Genomic DNA, 27,621 nt, shown 5'->3' on the forward strand with positions numbered 1-27,621 from the left:
TGACCCAACTAGGTAACATCATCAATGCTAGAAGGGGAGTAGGAGGAGGACTGTGGGATCCTTGGTGCTCCCTGAGCTTAGTGGTTTTCTTGCAGAGGTTTCATGACCCAACTAGGGAACGTCATCAGTGGTAGAAGGAGAGTGGGATTTGGAAGGGAGGAGGAGGAGGTGGTGGTGGTGGAGGATGTTACCTACTTAGGTCATGAAATGTCTGCAAGAGTGCACAAAGGACCCCTCCTTTCTCGTCCTCCTCCTCCCATTATGCAAACTCCACTCACTCCCTTCCAGCACCAACCACCTGCCCAGACAGGAAACCCTACACGACTTCAGACAAATGGTTATTCAACATCTTCTTAGAAACTTCCAGTGTTGGAGCATTCACAACTTCTGGAGGCAAGTTGTTCCACTCATTAATTGTTCTGACTGTCAGAAAACTTCTCCTTAGTTCTAAATTGCTTGTCTCCTTGATGAGTTTCCACCCGTTGCTTCTTGACCTGCCCTCAGGTGCTTTGGAGAATAGCTTGACTCCCTCTTCTTTGGGGCAGCCCCTTGAGATATTGGGACACTGCTATCATGTCTCCCCTAGTCCTTCTCTTCATTAAACTAGACATACCCAGTTCCTGCAACCGTTCTTCATATGTTTGAGCCTCCAGTCCCCTAATCCTCTTGGTTGCTCTTCTCTGCACTCTTTCTAGAGTCTCCACATCCTTTTTTACATCGTGGTGACCAAAACTGGATGCAGGATTCCAAGTGTGGCCTTTCCAAGGCCTTATAAAGTGGTATTAACATTTCACGTGATCTTGATTCTATCTCTCTGTTGATGCAGCCTAGGATGGCGTTGGCCTTCCTTCCTTCCTTCTCCTCCTCCTCCTCTTCTTCTTCTTCTTCCTCCTCCTCCTCCCCGTCTCCCCCTTCTTCTTCTTCTTTTTTTTTTTTTTTTTTTAATTTGATTTATATGCCGCCCTTCTCCGAAGACTCAGGGCGGCTTACAATGCGTTAAGCAATAGCCTTCATCCTTTTGTATATTTTATACAAAGTCAGCTTATTGCCCCCACAAACTGGGTCCTCATTTCACCTACCTTAGAAAGGATGGAAGGCTGAGTCAACCTTGAGCCTTGGAGAGATTCGAACCAGCAGTAATTGCAGGCAGCTGGTCTTAAGCAGCTTAATAACAGGGTGCCTCAAACCCTTGTACTACCAAGGCTTCTTCTTCTCTCCCTCCTCTTCTTTTTCCTCCTCCCCCATATAAATAAATAAATGCCTACATCTCCTGACCTACCATTGTCCTCGAGTGTTTCCACTTGGTCAGCTTGTTGAGTATCCTCAGAAGGTTGATGCAAGAGAAGAGATTCCTCCAGCAAAACTGGCTGTCGTCTCCCGTCTCCTTCGGCCAAGGGGGGAAAAAATGACAAATTGCAGCATTCCCACAACCAACAGCCTGAGCAAGGGGTTGGACTAGAAGACCTCCAAGGTCCCCCCCAACTCTGTTATTTTGTTATGCTGCTATTAACCAACCCCACCAATGCTCAGGAGGTGATAAATAATCAGTGACTTACGAGACTTTCAGCATTGAGTTCCGGTAATTCATGGATGGTGCTGGCGGGATAATCCAAGGCAGAAACACTGCAGGGAAATCAAAGGGAAGAAAAAGAGAAGAGGAGGAGGAGGAGGAGAAGGAGGAGGAGGAAGAGGAGGAGGAGGAGAAGGAGGAAGAGGAGGGGAAAGAGAAGGAGGAGGAGGAGGAAGAGAAGGAGGAAGAGGAGGAGGAGGAGAAGGAGAAGGAGAAGAGAAGGAGGAAGAGGAGGAGAAGGAGAAGAAGGAAGAGGAGGAGGAGGAGGAAGAGGAGAAGACGGAGGAGAAGGAGGAGGAGGAAGAGGAGGAAGAGAAAAGGAGGAGGAGGAGGAAGAGGAGGGGGAAGAGAAGAAGAAGGAGGAGGAAGAGGAGGAAGAGAAGGAGGAGGAGGAGGAAGAGAAAAGGAAGAGGAGAAGGAGGAGGAGGAGGAGGAGGAGAAGAAGAAGGAGAAGAAGATGAAGACAATAAATAAAAGAATTCTTCAGTTGAAGGTTTAAAATGCCTTCGTGGGTTGGGGGGGGGGGGTAGACCGGGGCGACTGCAGCCGGCACCTGTTTTTGGCGGTGATGTAAGACAGGATATTCTGGTTGAAGAACTTCAGAATCAACGGGATGCAGTTGGCAAAGACCAGATGCTGGGCGACATATTCAAACTGGAGGAAAAGGAAAGGGGAAATGTTACGGAGAGTCAAAGGAATTTCAAAGACGAGAAATTTTTTTTAAGTTTTTTTTTTTTTTTTCAAAATACAAGCATTCCATCTTTCCTTAAACAGGGTGTCATCTGGGCTCAAATATTTCTGTGTGCCAAACCTTCAACATTTACAACATCATAATTCACTTAACATAATTCTCTAATCTTAAAATTACAGCATGCTAAATCAAACATTATAAGCCTATTTGTTTTTCCTTTTAAGATGAAACTTTTTTGTAGCTCTGGGTTGAACCGTGAAGAGTCCTTGGTGCTCTCTGAGCTTAGTGATTTTCTTGCAGACATTTCGTTACCCAACTAGAGAACATCATCAATGCAAGAAGGGAGGTGGGCTTAAGAAATTTTAATTTTATTTTATTTAGTAAACTTATTAGCGGCCCCATTTTAAAAAGCTAACTCTGGGCAGCTTACAATCTTAAAAAGATAAAGCTACAGTGGTACCTTGGTACTCCACACTGCTTTGAAACTCCTCAAAATTTGGTATTTAATGCATTTTCATGTGAAAATGTTGTCCCAGTACTCAATGCAGAAGCTACAACTTGTCGGTGTCAGTTGCCTTGTGACTCACTTACATTACAGATAGTCCTCAACTTACAGGGGTTCTTCCTGTAATTTAGATTCTGCTTTTTCTAATTTTCCTTGGAGCTCTGCGAGTTGATTCTTCTTATTTCTATTTTTCCTTATTGTGTACGCTATCGATAAACCTCTTATATAAGCTTTTGTTGTATCCCATAAATTTTGAGTTTCTTCATTCCAGTTTTCTTTTAAAAACAGGCCTAATTCTTTTTTTTTGAGTATTGAATAAAATTCTTCTCTTTCATTATCCTTTGGTTCATGGTCCATCTCCCTCTCCTCCTGACTTCTCCTTTCCAACTGATTTTTAATGGATTATGGTTTGCCTAGGAATTGGCTTCAATTTTACCACCTTTCTTGCTACATGTATTAAGTGAATGACTGCAATTGTTAGGGTGACGGTTGTTAAGTGAATCGGGCTTCCCCATGGACTGTGCTTGTCTGAAGGTCACAAAAGGGGGATCACATGACCTCAGGACGCTGCGACCGTCATAAATGAGTCAGTTGCCAAGCATCTGACTTTTGATCACGTGACCACGGGGAGGCTGCAACGATTGTGTGAAAAATGGTCATAAATCCCTTTTTTCAGGGCCGCTGTAATTTTAAACAGTCACTAAATGGAACTGTTATGGAGTGGTGCGGTGGCCTCACAATCGGGAGGCTGCGAGTTTAATCCTAGGTAGAGGCAGATATTTCTCTCTCTGGGCACACTGAGAATATCTGCTGAACAAAACTCAGCATTGGTGACAGGAAGGGCATCCGGCTAGTAAATACTCAGTTCCATTCAGTTGCCCAGTCTACACCCCATAAGGGATTATGGGGTCTTAAAAGAAGATGACTAAATGAAGTATTGTAAATTGAGGTGTCCCTGTATTTTTTATGAGAAAAATATGTTTGATACTTGTCAATTTTTGGTACTTTTTGTGCCTCACAGAACTAATAAATAAGTACCGAGGTACCGCTATATATAAAACCTATACACCAGGGATCTCCCACCCTGGCCACTTTTACGACTGATGGACTTCAACTCCCAGAATTCCTCAGTCATCCATTGGTAGATTTCAATTCCCAGAATTCCTCAGCCAGCCATTGATGGGCCTTCCTCAGCCAGCCATTAGTGGACTTCAACTCCCAGAATTCCTCAGCCAGCCATTGGTGGGCCTTCCTCAGAATTCCTCAGCCAGCCATTGGTAGACTTCAACTCCCAGAATTCCTCAGCCAGCCATTGGTGGGCCTTCCTCAGAATTCCTCAGCCAGCCATTGGTGGACTTCAACTCCCAGAATTCCTCAGCCAGCCATTGATGGGCCTTCCTCAGCCAGCCATTAGTGGACTTCAACTCCCAGAATTTCTCAGCCAGCCATTGATGGGCCTTCCTCAGAATTCCTCAGCCAGCCATTGGTAGACTTCAACTCCCAGAATCCCTCAGCCAGCCATTGGTGGGCCTTCCTCAGAATTCCTCAGCCAGCCATTGGTGGACTTCAACTCCCAGAATTCCTCAGCCAGCCATTGATGGACCTTCCTCAGCCAGCCATTGGTGGACTTCAACTCCCAAAATTCCTCAGCCAGCCATTGATGGGCCTTCCTCAGCCAGCCATTGGTGGACTTCAACTCCCAGAATTCCTCAGCCAGGAATTCTGGGAGTTGAAGTCCACCCATCGTAAAGCAACCAAGGTTGGAGACCCCTGCTATACACAATGCAAATAAAATACCATAAAACGGAAGGAAATCTCTTTCTTCTCTCCAAAGACCGGCAAAGTCCCACCTGATAAACATGGTTCAGCTTAAAATGCTTCAGGAGGAGCAGCAATAAAGCAGAGATGCTCTTGACGATGATTTCTTTGTGCCGGTTCACATCGATCCCCAGTTTCATGCTCTGGAGGACGGTCACCCTGAAACCCAGGAGAGAAAAAAAGATGAGGATTGAAACCAGGGGTCTCCAAACATAGCCACTTTGGAAAGACTTGTGGACTTCAACTCCCAGGATTCCTCAGCCAGCATGGAATTCTGGGAGTTAAAAGTCCACAAGATTTAAAACGGCCAAGGTTGGACATCCCTACTCCTATACCATCCTGGACAGATGGCTGTCCAGTCACTTCTTGAAAACCTCGAGTATTGGAGCACCCACAATTTCTAGAGGCAAGGAGTTCCACTGATTAATTGTCCTCACTGTTAGGAAGTCTCTCCTTAGTTCTAGGTTGCTTCTCTGCTTGATTAGTTTCCATCTGTCGTTTCTCATCCTGCCTTCTGGTGCTTTGGAGAAGAGCTTGACTCCCTCTTCTTTGGGGCAGCCCCTGAGATATTGGAAGACTGCTATCATGTCTCCCCTAGTCCTTCTCTTCATCACAGTAGACATACCCAGTTCCTGCAACTGTTCTTCATATGTTTTAGCCTCTAGTCCCCTAATCATCATCTTTTTTTTTTTTAATTTAATTTGATTTATACGCCGCCCTTCTCCGGAGACTCAGGGCGGCTTACAGCGCGTTAAGCAATAGCCTTCATACTTTTGTATATTTTATACAAAGTCAGCTTATTGCCCCCACAAACTAGGTCCTCATTTTACCCACCTTAGAAAGGATGGAAGGCTGAGTCAACCTTGAGCCTGGGGAGATTCGAACTTACTTTAATTGCAGACAGCTGGTGTTAAATTACAGTGCTTAGTCTGCAGAGTTATCCAGGCTCCTGCTCTTTTTTCTTCTTTTTGCTCTTCTCTGTACTCTTTCTAGAGTCTCAATATCTTTTTTTACATCATGGTGACCAAAACTGGATGCAGGATTCCAAGTGTGGCCTTACTAAGGCATAATAATGTGGTATCAACACTTCAGGTGATCTTGATTCTATCCCTCTGTTGATGCAGCCTAGGATGGCGTTGGCTTTTTTGGCAGCTGCCGCACACGGCTGGCTCATATCTAAATGGTTGTCTACTAGGACTCCAAAATCCCTCTCAGAGTTCCTACTATTGAGCCAGGGACCACCTATGTTGTACCTGTGCATTTCGCTTTTCTTGCCTAGGTGTAAAACCTTTACTTTTCTCACCACTGAATTGCATTTTGTTGAATAGGGCCGAGGTCTCAACTCTGTCAAATGCCTTCTGGATCTTCAGCCGATCTTCTAAAATGTCTGCTATTCCCCCACCAGCTTGGTGTCATCTGCAAATTTGATGAGTTTCCCTTCTACAGGTCGTCCTCCAGTTACGACCACAACTGAGCCCAGCATTTCTGTTGCTAAATGAGACATTTCTTAAGTGAATTTTACCCCATTTTACGACCTCTCTTGTCTCAGTTGTTAAGCGAACCACTGCAGTTTGTTTAAGTTAGTAATACGGTTGTTAAGTGAATCCAGCTTCCCCATTGACTTTGTCAGAAGGTTGCAATAAGGGGATCATGTGACCCCGAGACACCACAACCGTCATAAATATGAGTCAGTTGTAAAATGTCTGAATTTTAGTCAGTATGACCATGGGGATGCTGCAATGGCTGTAAGTATAAAAAACGGTCGTAAATCACTTTTTTCAATGCCGTTGACACTTCGAACGGTCACTAAATGAACTGTTGTAAGTCGAGGACCTGCCTGTGTCCCCTCATTTAGATTATTTATGAAGATTTTCAGAAATCCCAAGTGTGGCCTCCTGTGGATGTAACAGGACTACAACTCCCAGAATTCATGCTGATGCATAATGTCTTCCCCAGATCTCCCGCCACATCGGAGTAGTTCCATAGCTTTTCTGGGGTGCCGTCCACTTACGGCATTTCCTCCGGCAACACGTCTGCCAGGATGTTGATTGAGTCGGTCTTGGCTTTTGAAGTTGGGGCTGCAGCTAGCAGGATCTTCAACAGAGCTATCTGAAACAGGGAAGGAGATTATCAATCCAAAAGTAGACTTTAAAATAGGGCTCTCCAAATTTAGCCGCTTTTAAGACTGGTGGACTTCATCTCCCAGAATTCCTTAGCTGGACTAACTTGGCCGCTTTAAGACTGGTGGACTTCATCTCCCAGAATTCCTCAGCCGGCCTAACTTAGCCGCTTTAAGACTGGTGGACATCAACTCCCAGAATTCCTCAGCCAGCCTAACTTGGCCGCTTTAAGACTGGTGGACTTCATCTCCCAGAATTCCTCAGCCGGCCTAACTTAGCCGCTTTAAGACTGGTGGACATCAACTCCCAGAATTCCTCAGCCAGCCTAACTTGGCCACTTTAAGACTGGTGGACTTCATCTCCCAGAATTCCTCAGCCGGCCTAACTTAGCCGCTTTAAGACTGGTGGACTTCAACTCCCAGAATTCCTCAGCCGGCCTAACTTAGCCGCTTTAAGACTGGTGGACTTCAACTCCCAGAATTCCTCAGCCGGCCTAACTTGGCCGCTTTAAGACTGGTGGACTTCAACTCCCAGAATTCCTCAGCCAGCTTAACTTGGCCGCTTTAAGACTGGTGGATATCAACTCCCAGAATTCCTCAGCCAGCCTAACTTGGCCGCTTTAAGACTGGTGGACATCAACTCCCAGAATTCCTCAGCCAGCCTAACTTGGCCGCTTTAAGACTGGTGGACATCAACTCCCAGAATTCCTCAGCCAGCCTAACTTGGCCGCTTTAAGACTGGTGGATATCAACTCCCAGAATTCCTCAGCCAGCTTAACTTGGCCGCTTTAAGACTGGTGGATATCAACTCCCAGAATTCCTCAGCCGGCCTAACTTGGCCGCTTTAAGACTGGTGGACATCAACTCCCAGAATTCCTCAGCCAGCCTAACTTGGCCGCTTTAAGACTGGTGGATATCAACTCCCAGAATTCCTCAGCCAGCTTAACTTGGCCGCTTTAAGACTGGTGGATATCAACTCCCAGAATTCCTCAGCCGGCCTAACTTGGCCGCTTTAAGACTGGTGGACATCAACTCCCAGAATTCCTCAGCCGGCCTAACTTGGCCGCTTTAAGACTGGTGGACATCAACTCCCAGAATTCCTCAGCCAGCTTAACTTGGCCGCTTTAAGACTGGTGGATATCAACTCCCAGAATTCCTCAGCCGGCCTAACTTGGCCGCTTTAAGACTGGTGGACATCAACTCCCAGAATTCCTCAGCCGGCCTAACTTGGCCGCTTTAAGACTGGTGGACATCAACTCCCAGAATTCCTCAGCCAGCCTAACTTGGCCGCTTTAAGACTGGTGGATATCAACTCCCAGAATTCCTCAGCCGGCCTAACTTGGCCGCTTTAAGACTGGTGGATATCAACTCCCAGAATTCCTCAGCCAGCTTAACTTGGCCGCTTTAAGACTGGTGGATATCAACTCCCAGAATTCCTCAGCCGGCCTAACTTGGCCGCTTTAAGACTGGTGGATATCAACTCCCAGAATTCCTCAGCCGGCCTAACTTGGCCGCTTTAAGACTGGTGGACATCAACTCCCAGAATTCCTCAGCCAGCCTAACTTGGCCGCTTTAAGACTGGTGGACATCAACTCCCAGAATTCCTCAGCCAGCCTAACTTGGCCGCTTTAAGACTGGTGGACATCAACTCCCAGAATTCCTCAGCCAGCTTAACTTGGCCGCTTTAAGACTGGTGGATATCAACTCCCAGAATTCCTCAGCCGGCCTAACTTGGCCGCTTTAAGACTGGTGGATATCAACTCCCAGAATTCCTCAGCCAGCCTAACTTGGCCGCTTTAAGACTGGTGGACTTCAACTCCCAGAATTCCTCAGCCGGCCTAACTTGGCCGCTTTAAGACTGGTGGACTTCAACTCCCAGAATTCCTCAGCCAGCTTAACTTGGCCGCTTTAAGACTGGTGGATATCAACTCCCAGAATTCCTCAGCCAGCCTAACTTGGCCGCTTTAAGACTGGTGGACTTCAACTCCCAGAATTCCTCAGCCAGCTTAACTTGGCCGCTTTAAGACTGGTGGACATCAACTCCCAGAATTCCTCAGCCAGCTTAACTTGGCCGCTTTAAGACTGGTGGACATCAACTCCCAGAATTCCTCAGCCAGCCTAACTTGGCCGCTTTAAGACTGGTGGACTTCAACTCCCAGAATTCCTCAGCCGGCCTAACTTGGCCGCTTTAAGACTGGTGGACATCAACTCCCAGAATTCCTCAGTCAGACTGATGAATTCAGAAAGCTGAGGTCCTCACATCTTCCTATATGGCTGACTGGGGAATTCTGGGAATTGAAGTCCTCAAATCTTCCTGTATGGCTGACTAGGGAATTCTGGGAGTTGAAGTCCACAAGTCTTAAAGCGGCCAAGTTTGGAGACCCCAAAAAACAACACCAAAAAAATTACAATTTACAATTTAATTCAAATGAACAGAAGGGAGCTCAGTCCAATCAAAGAGATTTGTACATTGCTGTCTGTGGAACCAGGATTAATTGGTACAGATAGTTCTCGGGTTACGACAGCAGTCAAGGCCAAAATTTCTGTTGGTAAGTGAGACATTTGTTAAATGAATTTGGCCCCATCTTACGACCGTTCTTGCCACCGTTGTTAAGTGAATCGCTGCAGGTGTTAGGAACGTGGACATTAAGCGAATCCGGCTTCCCCATTGACTTTGCCTGTCAGAAGGTCGTAAAAGGGAATCACGTGACCCCGCGACCATGCAACCGTCATAAATACGAGTCAGTTGCCAAGCGTCTGAATTTTGGTCATGTGTCCATGGGAACGGTCACACTTTTTCACACATACGACCGTTGTAGCATCCCCATGGCCACGGGATCAAAACGCAGCCGCTCGGCAAATGACTCGTATTTATGACGGGGTCACGTGATCCCCTTTCGCGACCTTCCGACAAACATACTCCACGAGGAAGCCAGATTCACTTCACGACGTTAGTAACTTAGCAACCGCAGTGGTTCGCTTAACAACGGTGACCCAGAAAGGTTGTAAAACGTGTCAAAACTCACTTCCCAACTGTCTCGCTTAGCGCAAAGAAAACTCTGGTTTCAATTGGGGTCGTAACTCGAGGACTACCTGTGTTAAGGAAACATAATAATAATCCTAACAGTCATCGTGGGAACACCCCACAAACTTTACGTCGTATTGTGAGGAATTTTCCCCTCAGAAATTGGACTGGATCCCTGCCCTCGTGGGCAGTGCTGTCCAATGGCTAAAGGATCCAGATATCCGGCCAGAGGTTTAGTCACTCCAGTAAATGCCAAAACTTAATTTTATTCATATTTTTATTCATTACCCACCCGGTATCTTTTAAAAATAATTCGCTGATTTGGCGTTTTATATATATTTTTTTATATTATTATTATTATTATTATTATTATTATTATTATTATTATTATTATTATTATTATTATTGAGATTTATATGCCTCCCTATCTCCAGCCGGACTCAGGGCGGCTCACAACAGTTTTGATGCAAATTTGATGCACAGTTTTGATGCACATTTTCTAGGTTCTGTCTGTGAATTGCATGCACTACGCTGCATTTATGCTACGCCGCATGCAATAAAATAAACAAACAAATAAATAAATAAAACAACTCACCATGTACTGGGGCAGGTTGTATAGCATGGCTCGATATAGGATCTCACAGGGTGTCTCCTGCACTTCCTCCTCCCCCTGAAGTGAGAGAACAGGTGCAAAACAATCAGAACAATGGAGCTGGAAGGGACCTTAGAGGTCTTTTAGTCCAACCCCCTGCTCAGGCAGGAAGTTATACCAGTTCAGACAAATGATTGTCCAATCTCTTCTTTAAAAACCTTCCACTGATGAAACACCCACAACTTCTGGTGGCAAGGAGTTCCACTGGTTAATTTGTCCTCACTGTTAAGGAAGTTTCTCCTTAATTCCAGGTTGCTTCTCTCCTTGATGAGTTTCCATCCGTTGCTTTTTGACCTACTTTCAGGAGAATAATTTGACCCCCTCCTCTTCTTTGGGGCAGCCCCTCTATCATGTCACCCCTGGTCCTTCTTTTCATTAAACTAGACATACCCAAATCCTACAACCGTTCTTCATAAATATTAGTGTCCAAGAAGAGAACAGACCGAACAAATTATCATAGCAGAGCAAACAAGAAGACACAGGAAGTCCTTGATTTACGACCATCCGTTTAGCGACCATTTGAAGTTACGACGGCACTGAAAAAAATGGCTTCCAATTGCACCTCACGTTTACGTCCGTCTCAGCATCAAAAAAAAAAATCAAAATTCAGGCGCTCTGCAACCTGTATTTACAACAGTTGCAGGGTCCAGGACCTTCCCAGCCGGCATCTGACAAGCAAAGTCGAATGGGAGTAGACAGATTCGCTTAACGACCAGATGATTCAATTAACAACTGCAGGGATTCGCTCAACAACCCTGGCGGGAAAGGTCATAAAACCGGACACGACACATTGAAGAGCTGCTTCGCTCAGCCATGGGATTTCTGGTGTAATCGACGGTCGTAAGTCGAGGACCGGGAGGTGAAAAAGCTGCAGCGGAATGGGACAGTCAACGAGAGATTCTTACCAAAGAGATGGGACACTTTTCCATTTCTTTCTCATTCTTGATCTGCACTTCGGCGACCGAGATATATTTGTGCTGAGGAGAAGATGGAACAACAGGAATTGCACAAAAAATAATCAAAATATCTTGGAGGAATTTGAGTTAAAATCCGGTTTAATTTAGTTAAAATTGAAAATATTAACCAGTTTGCTCTGGTGGTTAAGGCAACAAGCTAGAAAGTGGGAGAATGGGAATTCTAGTCCTGCCTTAGGCATGAAAGCAAGCTGGATGACTTTGGGCCAATCACTAGGAGATTGTGAATTCTAGTCCAGCTTAGGCATGAAAGGCGGTTGGTGAGTTGGGCCAATCACCAGGAGACAGTGAGTTCTAGTCCCGCTTTAGGCATGAAAGCAAGCTGGGTGACTTTGGGCCAATCACTAGGAGATTGTGAATTCTAGTCCCGCCTTAGCCATGAAAGCCGGCTGGGTGACTTTGGGCCAATCACCAGGAGACTGTGAGTTCTAGTCCCGCCTTGGGCATGAAAACAAGCTGGGTGACTTTGGCCCAATCACTAGGAGACTGGGAGTTCTAGTTCTGCCTTAAGCACAAAACCCAGCTGGGTGACTTTGGGCCAATCACCAGGAGACGGTGAGTTCTAGTCCTGCCTTAGCCATGAAAGGCGCCTGGGTGACTTTGTGCCAATCACCAGGAGATGGTGAGTTCTAGTCCTGCCCGAGGCACGAAAGCCAGCTGGGTGACCTCGGGCCAATCAGCAGGAGACGGTGAGTTCTAGTCCTGCCTTAGGCATGAAAGCTGGCTGATTGCCTTGAGCAACTTTGGGAAGAAGGAGGAGTTTAGGTATGTTTGAGTTTGAGTTGTTTATAAGAAATAATGAAGATGGATATAAATAAATAAAAACCAATATAAATAAAAAGTCCCCAAATCCTCCTTACAGAGATCCCAGAATTGCCACGCGAGAAAAATCAGAATTCACAGCTAAATCCAAGTGCTTATTGAAGGATTTCTCAACTCTGCCTGCTTTAAGGTGGGTGGACTTCAACTCCCAGAATTCCACAGCTTCTGGGAGTTGAAGTCCACCCACCTTAAAGCAGGCAGGGTTAAAGAAATAACCAGTTTATTGCCAACTATCTGCCTTACCTCTTTCAGAGTCTTCACACTTTCATGGATCGGGCACGGTAAGCCCACCAAGGTCTCCGTGTCCCTGGAAAGGGTGATCAGAAGAGAACAGGAAGGAAGGAAGGAACAAGGAAAAAAAAAAGAGAGAGAAATTAAGAACCAAATATATCTTTTCTTCTTCCAGCTTTTGGATGACGAGGCTGTCTTTGCAAGAACGGTTTATCCATCCATCCATCCTTTCCACTTTTACCGTAATGCATTTGACAAACAGACTCTGGGGGGAAAAAAAAAAACCTATCAGGAAAAGGTGAACTGAGACCTTATTGTACGTATAAATATTTTGTATGTGCTTAACGCCGGGCTCTTCAACAGTGCAATTCAAGCCCCCCCGGATGGAAGTCTCTAGAAAAGTCCCCCTCTCGTACATCTGGAGTTAGAGAAGAGTGCTAGAATTGCAATATCTAGAACCGGAAGAAGCCGCTGAAGTCAATCCAGTAAAGGATTGCAAAGTATGAATATGGTCAGTGGCAAAAAGAGAAAGGGAGAGAAAGTAGATAGGTGGATGGATCTTTATAGAATGGTTACTTAAACCCGTGGGCTCCCTGGTAGACGTTTCATGACCCATCTAGGTAACATCATCAGTGCTAGAAGGGGGTGGGCTTTGCAGAATGGAGGAGGTAGAGGAGAAGGAGGAGGAGGGTGGGGTTCTTGGTGCTGAGTTAGTGGTTTTCTTGCAGACGTTTCGTGACCCAACTAGGTAACATAATCAGTGTTAGGGGGTTTGTGGAGAGGAGGAGGAGGAAGGAGGGAGGGGCTGTAGGATCCTTGGTGCCCTCTGAACTTGATTGTTGTCTTGTAGATGTTTCATGACCCAGACTAAGTAACTTCATCACCCCAGTCCTCCTCCTCCTTCTCCGTTCCACAACCCCACTCACTCCCTTCTAGCACTGATGGTGTTACTTAGTTGGGTCATGAAACGTCCGCAAGAAAACAACCAAGCTCAGAGGGCACTGAGGACCCCCCTCAGCCTTTCCTTCCTTCCTTCTTTCCTTCCCTCCCTCCCTCCCTCCTTCCTCCCACCCCTTCCCCTTCCCTTTATTCCTTCTCCTTTCTCTTCTTCCTCCTCCTCTCCACAAATCACCCTCCCTTCTAGTCCTGATGATGTTCCCTAGTTGGGTCATGAAATGTCTGCAAGAAAACAACCAAGCTCAGAGACCATCAATGCCCTCCTTCTCATTTCTTCCTTACTTCTTTCCCTCTCCTTCCTTCCTTCCCTCCCTCCTTTATTCCTGATGATGTTCCCTAGCTGGGTCATGAAATGTCTGGAAGAAAACAACCAAGCTCAGAGGGTACCAAGGACCCCCCCACAGCCCTTCCTTCCTTCCCTCCCTCCCTCCCACCCCTTCCCCTTCCCTTTATTCCTTCTCCTTTCTCTTCTTCCTCCTCCTCTCCACAAACCACCCTCCCTTCTTCTTCTTCTTCTTCTTCTTCTTCTTCTTCTTCTTCTTCTTCTTCCTCTTCCTCTTCCTCCTCATCCTCCTCCTTCTGCTTCTTTCTTTTTCTTCTTCTTCTTCTCCTCCTCCTCCCTCCCTTCTAGCACTGATGATGTTCCCTAGTTGGGTCATGAAACGTCCGCAAGAAAACCACCAACCTCAGAGGGCACCAAGCACCCCTCAAAAAACCCAGATTTTCCCATTTAGCCAGCAATGCCTTCCTTCAACCCCTGACAGGTAAATTAAAGTTTTGTACTTAAGAGGTAAAAAAATAGCCTCCGAGGGCCACCATCTACTCACTGCCCAAGTGTGAATCCAATGAATTTGTTCCTGCTTGTCTCCAGGAAATGTTCTATGTCTTTCTGTCTGGAAGACACAAAGTGGTTGCATCACAGACAACGAGGGAGAAGAGAGAGAGAGAAGGAAAGAGAGAGAGAGAGACAGAGAGAGAGAGAGAGACAGAGAGAGACAGAGACAGAGAGAGAGAGAGAGAGGGAGAAAGGGAGAAGGGAGAGAGAGAGGACAGAACAACAGTACAAAACTTGAGAAAACTTTGTAGCCTCATGCCAATTCTGGATTAGCAGTTGCTTTTTCAGCCACTTTGAGTGCAGGCGGGTCACATCCAAAGATAAAAGATTTATAGCCAGTCCTTGATGTTAGGATATGGTTTGAGCCTAACAGGTTGTCCAGGCAATATATGTGTTCTGTGACTTTAATGTGAATATGTATTGTGTGACTTTAAGGCTTTATTGCTGAATCCTTGTAATGCAGAGTCATGCTGTAATTAGTTGTGAACGTATTTAAGTAAGGTACTGCAACGTATTCAGTTGCTGCTATGATATGCTGCCATTGTGTATGAAGATGTTGTGATATGCTACCAGAGTATGATATGCTACCATTGTGAGGAGTTGCTAACATTCTGCTAATCATCGTTGGATGGATCTGCTATCATCGTGGTTTGTGAACCAGAGTGAGTTTGTTATTCTAACCAACTACTGTTTGTTTGGTAAGAAGAGTTTTTGTATCACTGGACTGATTTAACTGGCAAAGACTTGGAATTTGTTTAAAGACTATGAGAGTGTTTTTTCTACTATAAAGTAAGCTTTTGGTAAACCAGTTTGCATATCTCTTATTCATCGCTCTCAGCAACGTTTCCTTGTGCATTTACTCTGCTGGTTGGTAACACAACACCAATATCCTTAACACTTGACTTACAAATAGTTCATTTATAGCGACTGATCGAAGTTAGAATGACACTGTAGAAAAAGTCTGACCCGTTTACTGACGACTGTTGCAGCGTCCCCGTGGTCATGTGATCCAATTCCGGACGCTTGGCAACCGACTCATATTTATGACGGTTGCAGAGATCCACTTTATGTGACCTTCCGCCCAGCAAAGTGAACAGGGAAGCCAGATTCACTCAAACAACCGTGTGACTAAGTCGACACCGCAGTGATTCGCTTAACAACTCCGGCAAGAAAAGTCGTAACGTGGGGCAAAACTCACTTAACAACTGCCTCACTTAGCAACGGAACATTTGGACGTTTCAACGTCCTTCATCACCCGGAGGCTTTCAAGAAGAGATTAGACAACCACTTGTCTCAAATCGTATAGGGTAGATCTCCAAGGATCCTTCCAGCTCTGTTCTGACTCTGAAAGAGCAACCATCTCATCCTCCTTCACGTCCTGACCAGGTCCACGGAAGGTTCCTGAGGGGTAGGAGGAGACCTAGGGGGACACGATACCTGACTTTGGGGGCCCACGGAAGGCCCTTTGGGAAGGAGACCTTCTCCACAGGCGGGCATGGAACCAGCTCGGCTTGGACGACAGTGGTCCTTTCCAAGAGGTCCAGCTCGCTTTCCAGCCCGCTCTCAATGTCATCGGGCTCCTCTTCGTCCACCACGGCCTCCTCGTTCTTGAAGGGGTCCCTCTCGTTGTAAATATCTAGGCTGTCCTGCTTCATCAGAGGCTGCAGCGAAGAAAGCAAGAGAGGAACAAAGGTGGTGGCCACCTGGTAGGAAGTCTTCTGCTCCGGGACAACCTTCTACCAGAAGGACCACCCATGCTTTTGGGGGGAAAAAGAAGATGACTCGCCAAGAAAACCGGAAAGTCGAGGGACAGAGCTCAGCCCATGTGTGAAGGTGGAGGAACCATCTCACCACAATGGGATGGGCCCACCCTATCTGTGCCAGCAGAAAGAATAGGGTTTCCTGCCTGAGCAGAGGGTTGGACTAGAAGACCTCTAAGGTCCCTTCCAACCCTGTGAAGTAGGCTGGGCTGACAGAGAGGGACTGGCCCAATGTCACCCAGCCGGCTTTCGTACTAAGGTGGGACTAGAACTCCCCATCTCCTGGTGATTGGTCCAAAGTCACCCAATCAGCTCTCTTGCCTAAGGTGGGACTAGAACTCCCCATCTCCTGGTGATTGGTCCAAAGTCACCCAGTCAGCTCTCATGCCTAAGGTAGGACTAGAACTCCCCGTCTCCTGGTGATTGGTCCAAAGTCACCCAGCCGGCTTTCGTACTAAGGTGGGACTAGAACTCCCCATCTCCTGGTGATTGGTCCAAAGTCACCCAATCGGCTCTCATGCCTAAGGTGGAACTAGAACTCACAGTCTCCTGGTGATTGGTCCAAAGTCACCCAGCTGGCTCTCTTGCCTAAGGTGGGACTAGAACTCCCCGTCTGCTGGTGATTGGTCCAAAGTCACCCAATCAGCTCTCATGCCTAAGGTGGAACTAGAACTCCCCATCTCCTGCTGATTGGTCCAAAGTCACCCAATCGGCTCTCTTGCCTAAGGTAGGACTAGAACTCCCCATCTCCTGGTGATTGGTCCAAAGTCACCCAATCAGCTCTCTTGCCTAAGGTGGGACTAGAACTCCCCATCTCCTGGTGATTGGTCCAAAGTCACCCAGTCAGCTCTCATGCCTAAGGTAGGACTAGAACTCCCCGTCTCCTGGTGATTGGTCCAAAGTCACCCAGCCGGCTTTCGTACTAAGGTGGGACTAGAACTCCCCATCTCCTGGTGATTGGTCCAAAGTCACCCAATCAGCTCTCTTGCCTAAGGTGGGACTAGAACTCCCCATCTCCTGGTGATTGGTCCAAAGTCACCCAGTCAGCTCTCATGCCTAAGGTAGGACTAGAACTCCCCGTCTCCTGGTGATTGGTCCAAAGTAACCCAGCCGGCTTTCGTACTAAGGTGGGACTAGAACTCCCCATCTCCTGGTGATTGGTCCAAAGTCACCCAATCAGCTCTCTTGCCTAAGGTGGGACTAGAACTCCCCGTCTCCTGGTGATTGGTCCAAAGTCACCCAGCCGGCTTTCGTACTAAGGTGGGACTAGAACTCCCCATCTCCTGGTGATTGGTCCAAAGTCACCCAGTTGGCTCTCTTGCCTAAGATGGGACTAGAACTCCCCATCTCCTGGTGATTGGTCCAAAGTCACCCAATCGGCTCTCATGCCTAAGGTAGGACTAGAACTCCCCATCTCCTGGTGATTGGTCCAAAGTCACCCAATCGGCTCTCATGCCTAAGGTAGGACTAGAACTCCCCATCTCCTGGTGATTGGTCCAAAGTCACCCAATCGGCTCTCATGCCTAAGGTAGGACTAGAACTCCCCATCTCCTGGTGATTGGTCCAAAGTCACCCAGCCGGCTTTCGTACCTAAGGTAGGACTAGAACTCCCCATCTCCTGCTGATTGGTCCAAAGTCACCCAATCAGCTCTCATGCCTAAGGTAGGACTAGAACTCCCCATCTCCTGGTGATTGGTCCAAAGTCACCCAATCAGCTCTCATGCCTAAGGTAGGACTAGAACTCCCCATCTCCTGGTGATTGGTCCAAAGTCACCCAGCCGGCTTTCTTACCTAAGGTGGGACTAGAACTCCCCATCTCCTGCTTTCTAGACTGGTGCTTTAACCACTAGGCCAAACCTCACCTCATGTATGTTGGAAGAACGGGAGAGACAAGGCTGTCTTGACAGCATCAAATTCCCAGGTCCTGCAAGGGGAGACCCTTGGAGGCGTTCCCTTGCTTCAAACCAAAATACTTGCAATTTTCACCCTGGATTAAAAACCACACCCGTCCCAGCCCGAGTCTCCAATTTATCCGAAATTTATTGATAGCCAATCATTCTTGTCCCACGTCTGCAAAGCAAGGAGGATGGGGAAGTTGAAGTTATCAATCAAAACAGGAAGGGAAGGAAAGGAAGAATTATCTGCATTTCTGACTCCGGATAATAAAGCGAAATTTTTATCCTACCCGTCGACTCCGGTGTCCCCGTTTCTGTGCCGGCGGCTGCGGCTGTTCCCCCAACTCGGCGGTGTAGGCTGGAGGGGAGGCCGCCCGCATGTTACGCATGACCAGGATGCTGTCTTCTGGCAAGGGGGGCAGCCCCAAATCCTGCCGCTTCTTCACCTTCATCGCTTGGAGGGTATCGAAGCCGCCCAGAGTGAACTGCGAAAAAGAGGCCAGCTAGAGTAGGGGTCTCCAACCTTGGCAACTTTAAGACCCCTGCTCTAGCTGGCCAGCGACTCTCAATTTTCATAGAGAGAATCTTTGAAGCTCAGGGTTGACCGGTGAGGTCTTGGGCGTTCTCTGAATTTGGCTATCTTCTTGCAGACGTTTCATGACCCAACTAGGGAACATCATCAGTGCTTAGAAGGCATTGGGGTTTTGCTCTCTGTTAAACTACTGACAAGAAAACCACACCCCCATCCTTCTAGTGACAGCACTTCAAGCTGCATTTACTCTAGGGCTGACATAAGAAGGAGAAGCGGAGGCGTCTGGAAAGGGACGTTTGACTTTTCACCTACTTATTTTCCCTGGAGATAATATCCCCTAGGAGATGGGATGGGAGGGGGGAAATTCCTTTGAGCTGGAGCAGTAGATTAGGGGTAGAGTGACTTGGAAGATGGCCAATGAGTGCAGGGGAGTGGGGAATGGAAAGGGAGGGTTTTGGGTCTGGAAGTCAGTGTTGGCTGCGATGGAGTCGGAGTTACAATGTCGTGCTTAATAAATGGGAGTTTTTCTTCAAAGATTTTGTTTGAAATGCAATTTATTTGAGACGACCTCGAAACCTGACATCTAGCACTGATGATGTTCTCTAGTTGGGTCATAAAATGTTTGGCAAAAAAAAACAAAAAACAAGTTCATAGAGAACCCTACAGTTCTTCCCCTGTTTCTCCTTCTCTTTTTCCTCCTCTTCCTCTTCCTCCTCCTTTCCTCCACAAACCCCTCTCCTCATCTACCACTGATGATGTTCCTTATTTGGGTCATAAAACGTTTGCAAAAAACAATCAAGTTCAGAGAGGACCTTCCAGTCCTCCTCCTGTTTTTCCTTCACCTTCTCCTCCTTCTCTTCACCTCCACAAACTCCTTTCCTCATGTAGCACTGATGAGGTTCCCTAGCTGGGTCATAATACGTCTGCAAAAAACAATCAAGTTCAGAGAGGACCTTCCAGTCCTCCTCCTCCTGTTTCTCCTGCTCTTTTTCCTCCTCCTCCTCCTTTCCTCCACAAACCCCTCTCCTCATCTACCACTGATGATGTTCCCTAGTTGGGTCATGAAACGTCGGCTCTGAGACCCCCCCCTCTTCCCACCGATGCGCCCCACTGAAACCCCATCAGGGAAAGAGAGAAGCTGACCCACCACGAGGACCTTCCAGAGTAAAAGCAGGACTTTCTTCATGGGGAAATGCGGAGAATGCTCGCTGCAGAATTTGGTCACCATCGTGAACAGCAAGAGGCCAAACGGTTCTTCGCTGTGGATCGGGTAACCTGCCAGGAAAATTTTGAAAAGTCAAATCGGAGGGGGTGTGTGTGGAGGGGATAGGAGAAGTTGAGTTGGGGGTGTCATCAGCGGCCTGGCAAAACCCAACCTTGTGTCTACGTAAGAGCAACCCAGAAGTTTAAAAAAAAATTAAACAGAATTTTTGGCCGGGGGGGGGGTCCACCCAAGGAGAGTGAATGGATCCCCAATTATTGGATGTGGCATCGGAGGTTGCAAAGGGCTAAGAAGGAAGAGAGAGAGAAGAAAAAGCAGAGAGACAGAGAAGAGAGAGAGGGAAAGAGAGAAGGGAGAGAGAAGGGAGAGGAGAGAGAGAAAGAAGAGAAAGGAGATAGAAAGGAGAGAGGAGAGAGAGAAGAGAACAAGAAGAGAAAGAGAAGAGAAAGAAGAGAGAGACAGAGAGAGAAGGAAGAGAGAGAGAAGAGAGAGAGAAGAGAAAGAAGAGAGAAAAGAGAGGGAAAAAGAAGAGAGAGAAGGGAGAGGAGAGAGACAGAGAGAGAAGGAAGAGAGAGAAGAGAGAGAGAAGAGAGAGAGAAAAGAGAGGGAAAAAGAAGAGAGAGAAGGGAGAGGAGAGAGAGGAGAGAGAGAAGAGAGAAGAGAGAAAGAGAAGAGAGAGAAGAGAGAGAGAAGAGAGAGAGGACAGAGAAGAGAGAGAGGGAAAGAGAGAAGAGAGAGAGATGGGAGAGGAGAGAGAGGAGAGAGAGAAGAGAACAAGAAGAGAAAGAGAAGAGAAAGAAAAGAGAGAGAAAAGAGAGAGAAAAGAGAGAGAGAGGACAGAGAAGAGAGAAAGAGAGAAGAGAGAGAAAAAAGCAAAAATTGAACCTGAACAGAGCAAGGACCAATGCTAAGGTTAAAAGGCACCACCTTGGCCACTCCAGAGGCATAGTGTTTGTGTGTGTGTGTGTATTTGTTTTGTGTGTTGCCGTAACCTACTCAGCTCAGCCCTGAACATCTCGCGGGACGCCGTCCACTTCGGAGGGTCAGTCTCCATTTCTACCCTGACGTTCTCCACCATCAGGTACATGACGCTCAGAATCACCCTGGAAATAAATCCAAAAATAAGCTGCAGTTAGTCCTTGACTTATAACCGTTTCGTTTAGTGACTGTTCAAAGTTACAACGGTGCGGAAAAAAGTGATTTAGGACCATTTTTCACACTTATGACCGTTGCAGCGTTCGCTCGTGGTCAAAATTAGGCTGCTGGGCAACTGACTCACACTTACGACGGTTGCAGTGTCCCCGGGGTCGTGTGATTCCTTTGGCGACCTTCTGACAAGTAAAATCGGATTTGCTTAATGACTGTGTTACTAACTGAATGGCACCGATTCACTTAACAACCGTGACAAAAGTTGTCAAATTAGCAACGGTCTCGCTTAGCAACGGAAATGGTCATATACGTCAAGGACTACTTATATTTTTATTGCAAAACAACCCGCTTAACAACTGCCTTGCTCAGCAACGGAAATTTAGGGGGGGGGGCTCCACCGTGGTCGTACGTCGAGGACTACCTGTGAAGGGAAGAATCACACTGGGACTAACTCACCTGAGTTCAGTGCTGTCCGCTAGAGAGATCGCCGGCTTCCTCAGGGCGCTGCTACGGGCCTCGGTGTTGCTAAAATAAAATAAAAAACACGGAAAAACAGTCAAAAGTTTCCTTTCATCATCATCTTTTAACGACCCCTTAATCCCTTGCACCGGAGTCTGGCCAACTGAATGGAGGTGAGTATTTACTGGCCGGATGCCTTTCCTGTCACCAATGCGGAGTTTTGTTCGGTAGATCTATTCTCATTGTGCCCAGAGAGAGAAATATCTGCCTCTACCTAGGATCGAACTCACAGCCTCCCGATTGTGAGGTGAGAGCTCCACCTCTACGCCACCGCACCACTCCACCGCCGAAATTCCTTTGTGTGCAACAAATCAGTATTTAAAGGTTAGAAAAATGGTGTTTTTCTATTTATTTGAGCCTCTCCCTAAATCAACCCATTCACACAACCGAAAGTTGGCAATGGTATAGAAATAAAATTATTATTATTATTATTATTATTATTATTATTATTATTATTATTATTATTATTATTATTATTATTAATAATAATAATAATACGTTCTCCAAATCAGCGTCAATGTTTTTATGAAATACAAGCTTTTTTAAAAAAATAAATAAATAAACTTGTCGCTTGCCAAAGTAAATTCAGCAGCAGGGCGTGCAGAGTCTTTTATGCCCGTTGCCGAAAACGTCACTTACGCCACTTCCATGTTGAGCAGTTCCAGGAAAGCCGTGAAGGTCCCCATTTGGTACAGCAAAAAGTTGTTGTGTCGCGCCCAGGAGAGGACATCCGCTTCCGTGTCACACTCTCCAAAGACACCTGGAAACCCCATGCAGGTGAGAAGTGAAAAAAAAAAAGAATAGTGAAAATTCTGCCTATTTTTTTGTTTTTTTTTTGCAGTGTTTCCCAAGCTTGGCCATTCTCCCAGCCAATTCTGAGAGCCAAAATCCAGACATCTTAAAGTAGCTGAAGTTGGAAAACACTGGTTTATAGTAAGCAGTGGGATTCAGCCAGTTCGGGAGAACCGGTAGTTAAATTGCTGGCTGGCCCCACCCCTTCCCGCTCCGCCCTTCCAGGAGTCCCCACGTGCCCCATTTTGGCTCCCAAGTAAGTGCAGGGAAACCTCCTAGGCCCAAAATAAGGCACAGGGGGGGGGTTGGGATGTGCAGCGCCCCCCCCAGCCCGTTTTTGCTCCCAGGAGGCTGCAGTGAGGCCTACTAGGCCCAAAATGGGGCACGGCCTTGTTTTTACTCCCAGGGGGGTGCAGGAGGCAGAGTGCTGCCTGTTATACCCCTTGGCCACGCCCTCCATGGCCACGCCCACCCAGCCGGTCATTAGGGCAGAGAACAGGTTGTTAAATTATTTGAATCCCGCCACTGTTTATAGTGAACAACGAAGAGAAAGCAAAACAAAATATCTTAATTTTTCGAAGACTTGCAAGACTGTTAACGTAGCTTTACAATAAAGCAGAATTAACTCATCTTGTTATGTTTCCTGTCTTGTCTACCTGGGAAGGCGGATTATCAGTCTTGCAGGTCTGAAAATACAAACCTCCCACCGTCTCTTTTTTAAGACTGAGAATTAGAGAATTTCCTTTCTTTCTCCGTCCATTGTGCAGCTGAGGGCTACGCGCTCCCTTATCTGACTGTTCCCTAGATAGCACTTCTTGGCTGGTCTTTCAAGGTGTTGCTCAGAAGCCATTGTAGGTACTTAAGTATGGCCTTCACATCCCATGTTCTGCTTAGCGTAGGATTTTGTAACCCTCCATAATTTCACGGTTTTTTAAAAATAAAATCTGTTTGCAATGTTAGCCATTCCTTGCTCTAAATCATCTTTTCCTTTCTTTACTTTAATAAGATATTGGCCAAAAATATAAGGTGGATAACTTCAGACACATAGAGTAAGGATTTCTAGTAACATAGGTGTGTGTGTGGAATAATGCACTTCACACTAAAGGCTGGTCTCTTAGTTTGAGTCAGGGGTGAAATCCAGCAGGTTCTGACAGGTTCTGGAGAACCTGTAGCGGAAATTTTGAGTCGTTTGGAGAACCGGCAAATACCACCTCTGGCTGGCCCCAGAGTGGGGTGGGAATGGAGATTTTGCAATATCCTTCTCCCAGGAGCGGGGAGGGAATGGGGATTTTGCAGAATCCTTCCCCTGAAGTGGGGAGGGAATGGGGATTTTGCAGTATCCTTCCCCTGAAGTGGGGAGGGAATGGGGATTTTGCAGTATCCTTCCCCCAGGAGTGGGGAGGGAATGGGGATTTTGCAGTATCCTTCTCCCAGGAGTGGGGAGGGAATGGAGATTTTGCAATATCCTTCTCCCAGGAGTGGGGAGGGAATGGAGATTTTGCAATATCCTTCTCCCAGGAGTGGGGAGGGAATGGGGATTTTGCAGTATCCTTCCCCTGCCACGCCCACCAAGCCACGCCCACAGAACCGGTAGTAAAAAAATTTGAATTCCACCACTGGTTGAGGCGCCAGGCCAGAAAGTGGGAGATGGTGAGTTCTAGTACCATCTTAGGTGTGAAAGGTGGCTAGGTGATTTTGGACCAATCACTAGAAAATTGTGAGTTCTAGTCCCGCCTTAGGCATGAAAGCCAGCTGGGTGGCTGGGCCAATCACCGGGAGATGGTGAGTTCTAGTCCCGCCTTAGGCATGAAAGACAGCTGGGCTCTCTCTGTCTCTCTTTCAGCCCAATCCACCTCACAGAGTTGTTGTGTGGAAAATCGGAGGAGGAAGGTGTCAGACTACGATGCTATCTCAAAATTAAATGAATTTCCAAACTGCCAATCTTTAAGGAAATCTTTCTTTAATTGAGCACAGCCACCGGATCATGACTCCGCGCGGACAAGACTGACCTTTTGCCCCCCAATCCCTCCCTTTCCGATCCCCAAATCTCTGCTTCTCATTGGCTATTTTCCAAGTCATTCTTCAGACTTCATTCCCCAGGAATGTGCCCTCTCCCCTCATTTCCACGACAACCCAGCTTCAAAGGGATTTAGCAGGCAAAAGTTCCAGAGTTTATCTCTCGCTCTCCTCTGCTCTCCATGCCAGCGTTGAAACGCTGACAGGAGGAGGATTTGTTTGCCACCTTGAGTTATTTGTGAGAATAATAAAGGCAGGATGCAAATTAATTAATTAATCAAACAAACAACCAATCAGGAACTCCCGAAAGGAACCTATTTGGCCCTCGAGAGCTGCCGTTACCTTGTGCCAAATAGAGAACGGCCCGAGCGACTTTCAGCCTTTGGTCCCTGCTGACCACCTCCAGCCCGTCCAATAGCCGCATCACGTAGGTCTTCTGCTGGGTCAGGTCCAACTCTGCCCACCGCTTGCCCTTGGCTGCGGGAAAGGAAGGACCCGCTGAGTTTTCCCATTCAAAGGGTAAGAAATGGGTTTCCGTACCATACAAGGCACACAGAGAAAGAGGAGAAGGCCAAAGAGACAGAAAGCAGACTCGGAAGGAGATGGAGAGACGACACCAGAAGAGCCTCAAATAACAAAAGTTGAAGCCTCCAGAAGAGCAAGAACCAGGACCTTCCATCTCCCTCAACGGCTGAAGGGGTAAAAGGGGGTTGGGGGAGGAGGAAGGAAGGAAGGAAGGAAGGAAGGAAGGGGAAGAGGAGGAGGGAGGAAGGAAGGGGAAGAGGGAGAAGAAGAAGAAGGAGGAGGAAGGAAGGAAGGGGAAGAGGGAGAAGAAGAGGAAGGAAGGAAGGAAGGAAGGAAGGAAGGAGAAGAGGTTGTAAAAGACTACAAGTGAAGGAGGAATGGGGAGGAGGAGGAAGAAGAGAAAGGAAGGAAGGAAGGAGAAGAGGAGGAGGAAGGAAGGAAGCGGAAGAGGGGGAAGAAGAAGGAAGGAAGGAAGGAAGGAAGGAAGGAAGGAAGGAGAAGAGGTTGTAAAAGACTACAAGTGAAGGAGGAATGGGGAGGAGGAGGAAGAAGAGAAAGGAAGGAAGGAAGGAAGGGGAAGAGGAGGAGGAAGGAAGCGGAAGAGGGAGAAGAAGAGGAAGGAAGGAAGGAAGGAAGGAGAAGAGGTTGTAAAAGACTACAAGTGAAGGAGGAATGGGGAGGAGGAAGAAGAGAAAGGAAGGAAGGAAGGAGAAGAGGAGGAGGAAGGAAGGAAGCGGAAGAGGGGGAAGAAGAGGAAGGAAGGAAGGAAGGAAGGAAGGAAGGAAGGAAGGAGAAGAGGTTGTAAAAGACTACAAGTGAAGGAGGAATGGGGAGGAGGAGGAAGAAGAGAAAGGAAGGAAGGAAGGAAGGTTATAAAGAGGAGGAATGGGGAGGAGGAAGAGGAAGAAAGGAAGGAGAAGTCATATCAAGGATTACAAGTGGAGGAGGAGGGGGAGGAGGAAGGAGAGGAAAGAAGGAAGGAGGAAGGAGGAAGGAAGGGGAAGAGGTTGTAAAAGACTACAAGTGAAGGAGGAATGGGGAGGAGGAGGAAAAAGAGGAAGGAAGGAAGGAAGGAAGGAAGGAAGGAAGGAAGGAAGGAAGGAAGGAAGGAAAGAAAGATGAATCTGCAGGGTGTCCCAATCCGATCAGTGCAACTCTGGGCCCCTCAGAAACACAAATACCCCACCCCCCAAAACAGAGAGAGAGAGAGAGAGAGAGGGAACCGGATCGATGGGGCATGGAGGGAAACCTTAGAGGGGGAAAAACGTACCTTGAATCTGGAAATCTTCCTCAAAGCATCTCCTGTTGAGGGCAAATTCGGGTCCCTCGGTGTAGCTGTAGAGCTCTATTCAAGAAAGATTGATTTTTTTCAAACAGGGAGAGAATGAATAAGCTGCCCTCCGATGATGCCACCCTTGCCTTGGTGCCACCCCACAGCTGCCCTCTCAGCCAAGACCGAGCACGGGGCAGCAGCAAAGTTTAGGCACTGGATTCAAATCCCACCTTCTACCCAATCCTCCCTGGGGGGCTTCATTCCCTCAAACAAACATCTCTCACGGGGGTTAAAGCATACAGGAAGTCCTCGACGTATGACTACAATTGGGACCAGAACTTCTGTTGTTAAGTGGGGTGGTCATTAAGTGAGTCACTCCCCGTCTGCACCTGATTTCGCAATCTGTTTTTTTGTAGCGATTGGTAAACAAATCCGACTTCCCCCCCATTTGACTTTGTCTGAAGCCAGCTGGGAAAATTGGGAAGGGCGACCACATGACCCTCGGGATCGTAAACCCAAACCCCCAAATTGCAATTACAGATAGTCCTCAAATTATGACCACAATTGAGTCCAAAATGTCTATTTCTAAGCAAGACTTTTCGCCCCATTTTTCGACCTTTCTGGCCACCGTTGTTAAGTGAATCCCCGCAAGGGTTAAGTTAGCCACATAGTTGTTAAGTGAATCTGGCTTCCCCCTTGACTCTGCTTGTCAGACGGTTGCAAAAGGGGATCACGTGATCTCCAGGATGCTGTGACCGTCATAAATACGAGTCGGTTGCCAAGCAATTTTGATCACGTGACCATGGGGATGCTGCAATGGTCACAAGTGTGAGAAATGGTCATAAAGTCACTTTTTACACTGCCGTTGTAACTTTAAACTTTTTAAGTGAACTGTTGTAAGTTGAGGACTGCCTGAATGTGATGTGGGGAAGCTGTGACAGTTATAAGTGTAAGTCACATTTTCCAGCTTTGTTGTAATATTGAACAGTTGCTAAATGAATGGTAGTTAAGCCGAGAACTATCTGTGTAGACTGAAGTCAGTCTCGTGAAAAGCAGGCAAGGATTTCCCGTGAAATTTGAAGTTTTGCTGAATAAAGATATTGATTGATTGATGATTGATTGATGATTGATTGATTGACTGGATTTCTGTAGCAGCCCAGAATTAGTTGCTCGCTGAGATTGGTGGCTATAGAAATCAAGTCAAGTCGAATGAATGAATGAATGAATGAATGAATGAATGAATGAATGAATCAGAATCAGAATTGCTTGCAAAATACCTGAGCATTTTCAGGCAGTGTCCACAAAACCACGAAAGTTGGTGGCCTTCTTTTCAACCCAAGGGAAGAACGTGGCTCCTTCCAGACTTTTCTTACCTGCCAGTTCAGCTGCGTGGCTGTCAGCATCTCCGTACTCAAAATCCAGGTTGGGACAATCCATGGATCCCTGTGGGAGAAGGTCCATCTTGAGTGAGTGAGGCAGGTTTACCAGGGAGTAACCTGAATCTTGATTCTGCGCCAACGGCTAGAGCAGGGGGTCTCCAAACGTGGCCACGTGAATTCACCTGATTCACGGGGCCTGGTGGCTCAGCAGACTGATAGCATTGTGATTAACACCAACTGTCTGCAATTACTGTAAGTTCGAATCTCACCAGGCTCAAGGTTGACTCAGCCTTCCATCCTTTCTAAGGTAGGTAAATTGAGTACCCAGTTTGTGGGGGCAATAAGCTGACTTTGTATAAA

The 27,621-nt window shown here is 47.0% G+C and overlaps 1 protein-coding gene across 1 annotated transcript in view; it reads right to left on the bottom strand.

Moving 5' to 3' along the window:
- Window positions 1-27,343, bottom strand: part of STRIP2 (striatin interacting protein 2) — a 29,422-nt gene extending 2,079 nt beyond the window's left edge. The window contains exons 1-18 of the mRNA XM_070947917.1: window positions 27,256-27,343; window positions 25,880-25,954; window positions 24,427-24,561; window positions 21,916-22,036; window positions 21,214-21,282; window positions 20,605-20,711; window positions 19,534-19,661; window positions 18,145-18,339; window positions 15,637-15,860; window positions 14,192-14,257; window positions 12,420-12,483; window positions 11,286-11,357; window positions 10,324-10,398; window positions 6,596-6,693; window positions 4,617-4,743; window positions 2,124-2,224; window positions 1,557-1,623; window positions 1,280-1,384 (exon numbers count right to left, since the gene is read on the bottom strand). Of these exons, the coding sequence (XP_070804018.1) occupies window positions 1,280-1,384; window positions 1,557-1,623; window positions 2,124-2,224; window positions 4,617-4,743; window positions 6,596-6,693; window positions 10,324-10,398; window positions 11,286-11,357; window positions 12,420-12,483; window positions 14,192-14,257; window positions 15,637-15,860; window positions 18,145-18,339; window positions 19,534-19,661; window positions 20,605-20,711; window positions 21,214-21,282; window positions 21,916-22,036; window positions 24,427-24,561; window positions 25,880-25,954; window positions 27,256-27,343 (1,917 nt within the window). The remainder of the gene's footprint in view (window positions 1-1,279; window positions 1,385-1,556; window positions 1,624-2,123; window positions 2,225-4,616; window positions 4,744-6,595; window positions 6,694-10,323; window positions 10,399-11,285; window positions 11,358-12,419; window positions 12,484-14,191; window positions 14,258-15,636; window positions 15,861-18,144; window positions 18,340-19,533; window positions 19,662-20,604; window positions 20,712-21,213; window positions 21,283-21,915; window positions 22,037-24,426; window positions 24,562-25,879; window positions 25,955-27,255) is intronic.
- Between the last annotated feature and the right edge of the window lie 278 nt (window positions 27,344-27,621).

Source organism: Pituophis catenifer, unplaced genomic scaffold (assembly GCF_029215685.1).
Source record: "Pituophis catenifer annectens isolate HBS135680 unplaced genomic scaffold, rPitCat1.0.hap2 SCAF_7, whole genome shotgun sequence".
Taxonomy (NCBI): domain Eukaryota; kingdom Metazoa; phylum Chordata; class Lepidosauria; order Squamata; family Colubridae; genus Pituophis; species Pituophis catenifer.